Genomic DNA, 9150 nt, shown 5'->3' on the forward strand with positions numbered 1-9150 from the left:
TATCACGATTATTTGTTGATTTTAACCAAAACAAATTTTATTGTCACTTAGGCTAATTATAACTGCTAATACCATACCTGCAAACTCAGAAGGCCTGAAAAAGAAGACACATTACGGTCCGGTAGATAACGGCCGTTAACACACCGTGTTAACCCCCCCAAAAAAAAAAAACTCTTCGGAGCTACACGATTTAAATGGATGACATTTTCCCATTCAAAACGGCGATTTTCGCCGAAAAGCGACAAGTTTGCAGGTATGTAATACATACATATTGTGCTACATTCCTCCTTTATTGATGGATACTGTGAAGGAGCCATTTCAGCTGTTATGAGACTGTTTTCCATACATGCCCGTTTGCCGTGAGGTATCTACCTGACGAAATAGCAACGCGGATTTCGGTGGCTCATTACACTGCTACTTACATGTCTGCGTTGCGCTCTGATGCTCCAAAACCCACGTTAGAGGAAACATAAACATCGCTGCATGTCACGCTAGTAAACACAAATAACACGTTACACAGCAGGTAACGTTAGCCTACCGTTAGCTACAGTAAACACTAATAACACGTTACACAGCAGGTAACGTTAGCCTACCGTTAGCTACAGTAAACACTAATAACACGTTACACAGCAGGTAACGTTAGCCTACCGTTAGCTACAGTAAACACTAATAACACGTTACACAGCAGGTAACGTTAGCCTACAGTTAGCTACAGTAAACACTAATAACACGTTACACAGCAGGTAACGTTAGCCTACCGTTAGCTACAGTTAACACTAATAACACGTTACACAGCAGGTAACGTTAGCCTACCGTTAGCTACAGTAAACACTAATAACACGTTACACAGCAGGTAACGTTAGCCTACAGTTAGCTACAGTAAACACTAATAACACGTTACACAGTAGGTAACGTTAGTCTACCGTTAGCTACAGTAAACACTAATAACACGTTACACAGTAGGTAACGTTAGTCTACCGTTAGCTACAGTAAACACTAATAACACGTTACACAGCAGGTAACGTTAGCCTACCGTTAGCTACAGTAAACACTAAAAAACGTTACACAGCAGGTAGCGTTAACCTACCGTTAGCTACAGTAAACACTAAAACACGTTACACAGCAGGTAGCGTTAACCTACCGTTAGCTACAGTAAACACTAATAACACGTTACACAGCAGGTAACGTTAGCCTACCGTTAGCTACAGTAAACACTAATAACACGTTACACAGCAGGTAACGTTAGCCTACTGTTAGCTACAGTAAACACTAATAACACGTTACACAGCAGGTAACGTTAGCCTACCGTTAGCTACAGTAAACACTAATAACACGTTACACAGTAGGTAACGTTAGTCTACCGTTAGCTACAGTAAACACTAATAACACGTTACACAGCAGGTAACGTTAGCCTACCGTTAGCTACAGTAAACACTAATAACACGTTACACAGCAGGTAACGTTAGCCTACTGTTAGCCACAGTAGTAACTGGATTAAACACTGCTAAATGCTGACAGCTGAACGGTGTAGTGTGAATGTATTTCCAACAACGGGACATCAGTCTGCTGCTAAAGCTACGAGCTAACAGACACAAACTAGCACTATAGTCACTGCTGTTGTCTGAAAAACAAAACAGACGGGACAACATGTTGCGTTTGCTGGTAAACTGGTAAACATCGTGACGGCTTATGATGACCGACTGCTACCTGTTGTGTGATTTTCCTCCCGTTACTCCTCTGTCCTCTGACACATCTAGACACTAAGCTGCGTGGTGCAGGGAACAACTCTGATTGGCTCACAGAGTCACGTGATCACACCGTGGGTTATGGAGCGCTAGAGTGGCTTTGCAAAAACTTTGATAAGGAGCGTTTTGTGAACGGAATGAAGTATTTTAAATATCGCTCGATCACGCAAATTTGATCATGGGAAGCCAAAATCGTGATCGTGATTAAAATTCGATTAATTGTGCAGCCCTACACTCACACACACACACACAGACACTCACACAGACACACACACTCTCACACACACACACACACACAGAAACACACACACACACACACACAGACACTCACACACACCCACACAGACACACACACACACACACACACACACAGACACACAGACACACACACACACAGACACACACACACACACACACACACACACACACACACACACACACACACACACACACACACACACAGACACACACACACACACACACACACACAGAACCACACACACACACACACACACAGACACTCACACACACCCACACAGACACACACACACACACACACACACACACACTCGCACAGACACACACACACACACAGACACACACACACACACACACACACACACTCACACAGACACACACACTCACACAGACACACACCAGTTAGACTAGTAAGATGACCATTTAAACACTAGTGCGTGTGTCTGTGTGTGTGTGTGTGTGTGTGTGTGTGTGTGTGTGTGTGTGTGTGTGTGTGTGTGTGTCTCTGCAGGCTCCCAGCCATAAGTATAGCGCCCACAGCAGTCATGTGACCAACGTCAGCTTCCTGTTTAACGACAGTCACCTGATCTCGACGGGGGGGAAGGACACCAGCATCATGCAGTGGCGTCTGGTGGAGAAATCTTCTCTCTCGCTGCCGGACGGCCTGCTCTCTAACTCCGCCCCCCACCGGCCCGACCCGCTGTTTACCCCCCCCACTGCTGCTGCAGCCACGCCCACACAGGACCCCCGCCCTCCGCCCACAGCCACGCCCACGCAGGACCCCCCCCCTCAGCCGACAGCCAATGGGACGCAAGAAGCGTCCCCGGACTCGCCTCCGGCCACAGATCTGGCCCCGGCGCTGTCAGCGTTAACCCCGCCCCCCGCTGAGTTAACTCCACCCCCCTCAGACAGCACTCTGAGTCTGAAGGACAGCCTGGAGCCCAGCGATGACACGGCCACGCCCCCCCTCACCCCCCCCTCCTAGACAGGAAGGGGTTCAGATATCTGTTCTGGATGAATAGATTGGTTGTTTGGTCTCTAAAATGTCAGAAAATGGTGAAAAATGTGGATCAGTGTAGGGCTGCTCGATTATGGAAAAAAATATAATCACGATTATTTCAGTCAATATTGAAATCACGATAATTTAACACGATTACTCGTTGACTTCTGGAAAGATGTTGCAATTATTGAACTGAAAAAATTAAATAAATCAACAGTAAAATAACACATACAACTGTGAACTTTGCCGTAATACTTTTCCTATTGAAACTTTATTTTTTCATTCAGAACACAAGAGAAAATAAGAGTTTACTGCAAAACGTAATGAGCTAAATAATAGTTTTTCTTGATTATTCTGTTTTTGTGATCATTGGGAGCCGAAATCCTAATCACAATTACATTTCGATTAATCGCACAGCCCTAGATCAGTGTTTCCCAAAAAGCCCAAGATGACGTCCTCAAATGTCTCAAAGATATTCAGATGAAATTATATAAAACGGAAAAGAACCGAAATCTCCTCATCTGAGATCTAAACACATTTTCTGACATTTTAACGATTAAATTGAAGATCTGAATATTGGGAGGTGGTTGCAGCTCAAAGCTTTGTCAAGATGTGAAAGATTATCGTGTTGAGTTCAGGGGTCCTGGGAGATTTCTGCTTTTGAAACAAAACGTTTCACTTTTTTACGAGACAATAGAAAACTTTTGGTCAGAACCTGCAGGGCTTAAACGTCTTTTAGGAAATGTTTTTTTTTTTTTTTTTTTAAACATGATCGTGTTTTATTTTGCTATCAGCTGAAGAAAGATTATCGATCAGAGGAATCATGTAAAATGAGCTGCAGTATGTAAATGGAAAAGTTGAATTCACTCGTTTGACACGACTTTGTTGCGCTTTTTATTTTGTTAAACTGACAATCCAGTTTATACAGGGAAGGGACAGTGTTCTAAGAGGCTTTTAATGTGAAACATGCAGGAAATATAAACTTCACAGTTCAGACCTTCAAAATAAAATAAAATCAAACAACTGAAAGAGAGATGTCTTTCTCTCAGAGATCTGTTTGTATATTCTGCAGATATTTCTGTGTATATTTCGGTTTTCCACCGGGGAGGGGGGGGGGGGGCAGCTACACTGTAAACACTCACATCTCTCAGCCAATCAGCTCACAGGAAGCCTCCTGTGATTGGCTGCTTTTCAGCGACTCCTTGAACGACTGCTGATGTTTGTTTATGTCTCTCTGGACCATTTCTGTTCCAAATGTTTTCTGAATGTCATGATGTCAAGAAGATGTCACTCTGGGGGGGAGGGGGGAGGGTAATGTTTTTGCCTTTTTAATACTCTTCATCTTTAATATCTTAATGTTTTCTACGCTCGTCTCTCTTCGGACTGGACAGAGTTCAGGTAGGGGCGGGGCTAACATGGGAGGGGAGGGGCTAAGATGGGAGGGGCTAAGGTGGGAGGTCGTGGGGTAACATTGGAGGTCGTGGGGTAACATTGGAGGGCGGGACTTACCCTGGAGGGGCGGGACTTACCATGGAGGGGCGGGGCTAACTGTTTCTGTAGACATGATGATGATGATGTTCATGTGACTGCTTTGAGCCAATCATGTCTTCTCTCATACATTCCTGTCAGACGACAGACTGTACTGAAGATTTCAACAAAAAAATGCAAATAAATGTTTTTAAAACCGACGACTTGCCTCAAGCGTCCTTCCTGGGTCTGTTTCCATGGTGATGGTTGCACCCGTTACCATAAGTGAGTGTGTTTACATGCAGTTAAAAAAAAACGGATATATTCGGGTTCATTTGTCACCTGTTAGCTAACTAACGTTAGCCCGTCCATTAAAGAAAATGAGCCAAACTAAGTTGGGTAACACTTTACTTGACAGTACCGACATAATCATGCCATGACGCTGTCATAACTATGACATGACACTGTCATGAGTGTGTCATAAACCTTTAAACAAGTCATAAACGTTTATGACTTCTGTCATTAAGTGTCATTCGGTTTTTGCCATGACAAGTTTACATTGTTTGGCTTGTCTTGAATATGACAACTTGACATTAATCAAAGTGACATTACCAGAAGTTGTCTTGGTCATGACAAGTTGACATTACATTTTTCTTGATTATGACAAGTTGACATTAATCAAAGTGACATTACCAGAAGTTATCTTGGTCATGACAAGTTGACATTAAATTAGTTTGGGATGTCTTTGTAACGACAACTTGACATTAACCAGGATGACATTACAAGAGTATGTCTTTGTCATGACAACTTGACATAAACAGAAAATCCACCTCTTTTTGTTTTCATGACATGTTGATGTTGAAGTTGATTTATTATAACTTTGATGAGAAAGGAGACCAAGGTTTGGCTTATGATTATACTTTCTTGTATATTGTGAAAAATGAAAACCAATAAAAAGCTTTCAAATGATTCCTGAACTTTATTCACAAACTCAGGAAGTCAGTTTATTTGTTCAGTCAACAGAAACTCAAAGTCCAGAAACCGCACTGCATTCTGGGAAATGTCCCTCCGTGTTTGCAGGGCTGTGATTGGCTCAGGCGTTGCAGCGGTTGGTATAGCAACAGGTCCAGCCGGGTTTGGAGCAGCTCTCCAGCTGAGTGCAGCCTTTCTCTCCGTTATCTGCAACAGAAACAGGAAATGCATCATCACAGCCGCCACATGCGCCAGAAGAACCGTATTGTGTTCTCACACACACACACACACACACACACACACACACACACATATATATATATATATATATATATATATATATATATATATATATATATATATATATATAAACCCCTAACCCTATGTATTCATTATCCTGATGTACTGGACCAACACTACTTTAATAATAATCATTATGACTTTCTTAAGGACACAATGGAAGATATATATTACAGTAAACAAAATAGACAAAACATATAATATATACAAACTTTAAAGACTTTCAGAAGTGTAAAAGTATGAAACTGTCAAACTTGATTTTAATCTTTCAAATCTTCAAATTTAAATTCCACATTAAGATCTTTTTAAATCCAGATTTGCCCAAACAAGTGCAGCTGTAGTTGTAGTTGACCTGTTATATACATTCAGGTTCATACTTATGATTTGTGATTCTACTAGAACATGCTTTAATGTTCAGAAACCCCTTTATGTTCCTGATCCTCCCATTGGCTGCTGCTCCAGTCCCCCCCCCTCCCTCTGTTGGAGCGCTGTTACAAGCACCTCCTCCCAAAAATAAATAGATCAATTTCAGATAAAAGCTTCTAAACCAAAACCTACCCAACCAGACATGTATGGTGCTAAAAATCATGTCATATCAATTTGCAACTTGGGAACAAAATGCACAAATGTACGTAATATTTGTATATGCGTATCTGTGTCCGTGCCTCTAATTTGTAACTCATATTTATTCTTGTTTATTAAAGCAGGGTAACCCCAGGATCCTCCAACTGAAATTCAAGGCTTTTTAAGACCTTTTTAATAACATTTCAAATGAAATTCAATACCAACGTCGTACCCATTCTGACAGAAGTATGAGGGGAAAATGTAAAATCTGTATACATTTTAAACTCTAGAAAATAATTATGTACAAGTAGGCTACTTGAATTAAATAAAACATTTTATTTAATTATCGGTCATATTTAATACAATTAATTGGATCATAATATAATCCAATAAAATAAGATATATTACACTGCATAATGAGCACTTTTACTTTTGGTACTTTAAGTATATTTTGATAATACTTTTGGACTATTACTTAAGGAAGATGTTGAATGCAGGACTACACACTGTTTTTCTACTTTTACTGCAACACATGATGTGAGTAAGGTCAGCTGTTAATTAGCCTACATTAGTAACAGTTAATTGTGTTACAGCATGAACTTAATCCTAGGAAAGGCAAAAAATTATAAGACTTTTCTAACAAAATCCAAGACTTTGTATACCAAATTCAAGGCCTTTAAGGCCTAATTTGAGATAATCAAATGTAACCCTTTTTCAATGCTTTTAAGACCCTGCGGGTACCCTGTTAAAAGCATCCCCATTAGCTGGTGCCATAGCAGTCAGTTACTATTGTAGTATTAATTTGTAGATTAACTTAGTATTTTTCAATGGAAATATATTTGTGGACCTCCTTCTATTTGTGTCTTTATGTGTCTTTGTGGATCCTTTCTAGGATCTCAAGTGAGGATCCAGTGTTGTCCAGTAGATGGCGGTAATGCAACACTTATGGAAGCCAACCGCTGTTAAACTACATGAACATGATGAAGAAGCCTCGTCAGATGTGTCAGAGACACCTAGAGGCCTAGAATCTGCTCAATGTTTCTCCAGGTAAGTTGATATTATTAGGACTTTGTGGTCAAATAAATTACATTTATGTTTTCATTATTTTTGTTGCAGTGTATTTGCAATTTGCTTTGTTTGCTATTTTTTGGAGCGTGCTAATGTTCGCATTATGTCATGCTAACTTAGCTTGTTAAAGTCGGCCCTGTAACATCAACTTTGACTGGTCTTTGTATGGAATTAGCAGTCTGAAATATTATTTAGCGCTGCTTAAACCTGTCTGCGATCTCGGCGGATATTACTGTCTTTTAGTGGGCCCAGTTGTAAAGCTAGTGAATATATTTGGTATCATATGAAATTAGGTGATGCACCTGTGGTGTAACCAGACCTTATCTAGGCAGAGCCTGTGTGACTCACCTCGGGTGTAGCAGGCTTGTTGGACTTTGCTGCTGCAGTGAATCAGCAGGTTGTTGACCATCAGGAAGTCATGACCGATACACTCGATGTAAGATGGCTCCAGTGCTACACAAACACACAGGATCCCACCAGAGAATAACTGATTAATGAACTAACGATCAGAAAAACTCACACACCTGTCACCTGTCCAATCAGAAATCAGTCTGATCGACACATACTCTAGGTACCACAGTGGACATTACTGAACATTTAATTTACTATCAGTCACTTCCTATTGTAATATTATGTTAGGAATATATTTTATGCTAAACATAGGGTGAATCCATGCTGAAAGTGACTATTTAAATTATAAAACAAAATGATTATGATGATAATTTCAAATAGTTACTCTACTTTTCTCATGTGATATGATTTCTGCTAAGTCAGATGTGTGTGTAAGCAGGATTTAATCTTCCTGTTTGTGTCTTTACTTTGTGAAAGTTAAATGTATCTGTTCACACTAGGTCAACGCATATGTCTGCATATCAAAACATTTTCTACAATTTTGCTCTTATAAAGGGGACACGTCCCCAGTTTCGACAGTGTAAGTAACAGCTGTCCCTCAACCTTAAAAAGTTGAATGTGTTTCTGTCCCGTGCCTTCAGTTTAAATAGTTCTTAAATATATTAAATAATGTTTCTCTACCTGAGCAGAGCGGCAGCAGCAACAGCAGCAGCAGATAAATCTTCATGATTCAGGTTTTCTGTCAAAGCGAACGTCTCCACAACCAGCAAAAACTGAGAGACGAGAAGAAAGAAGCTGGACTTTTATCCTCTGCAGACACACACACACACACACACACACACACACACACACACACGATCGAAAGACAAACAGAACTGACCTCATGTTACGCTGTTTGTCCGAAATTTGTTCTGTTCAAAGTTTCAAAAGAAAAAAAGTCTGACGGAATTTTAGCTGACTCATGACTCGACATTAGGTTTCTGCTGAGTCATGACTGTACACAGTAAGTTAGGGTCAACAATTGGAACAATGTCACTGCATGTCTTATTTAAGTACTTTAATTACTTATACTAATGTAAAGTAATTTTATAGGCCATAGGATGTTAAAATTATATCGATACATTTTGAATATTTAGCTCATTTCCCTCAAATTTAAGACATAAATTCATGTTAAATATGGATCATCATGTTATCCGGGGTCGGGTCTTGGGGATAGCTGCTCAAGGCTCATAACCTCAAGGTATATTTTATTTATTTATTTATTTCATGTTTTTCAGCCGTTTGTCTGTTTTTAATGTATGAACCAGGAATCCCCCTCAAGTCGTCTGAAGTGTGTTTTTAGTTTTTATGCCTGATGATCTTCCAAAGTGGTCTCATCATTGCATTGCGCTCACACATACAAACGCTCTGACTTACCAGAACTAC

The 9150-nt window shown here is 40.3% G+C and overlaps 2 protein-coding genes across 3 annotated transcripts in view; one reads left to right on the forward strand and one right to left on the reverse strand.

The window, feature by feature from the left end:
- eml4 (EMAP like 4) overlaps positions 1 to 3101 on the forward strand; it is a 38771-nt gene extending 35670 nt beyond the window's left edge. For both annotated transcript variants that reach the window (XM_028603236.1, XM_028603237.1), the window contains one exon: positions 2515 to 3101. In XM_028603236.1, coding sequence (XP_028459037.1) covers positions 2515 to 2988 — 474 coding nt within the window. In that variant the 3' untranslated portion in view covers positions 2989 to 3101. The remainder of the gene's footprint in view (positions 1 to 2514) is intronic.
- A 2325-nt stretch (positions 3102 to 5426) lies between these two features.
- Positions 5427 to 8493, reverse strand: LOC114572625 (uncharacterized). Its single transcript, XM_075447457.1, has 3 exons — positions 8407 to 8493; positions 7723 to 7827; positions 5427 to 5649 (listed from the first exon to the last, which is right to left on the reverse strand). Exons 1-3 carry the CDS (start codon positions 8450 to 8452, stop codon positions 5564 to 5566), a joined length of 237 nt encoding a protein of 78 aa, XP_075303572.1. The 5' UTR covers positions 8453 to 8493; the 3' UTR covers positions 5427 to 5563.
- Positions 8494 to 9150: the final 657 nt, after the last annotated feature.

The sequence above is a fragment of the Perca flavescens genome, chromosome 17, assembly GCF_004354835.1.
Source record: "Perca flavescens isolate YP-PL-M2 chromosome 17, PFLA_1.0, whole genome shotgun sequence".
NCBI classification, from domain to species: Eukaryota; Metazoa; Chordata; class Actinopteri; order Perciformes; family Percidae; genus Perca; species Perca flavescens.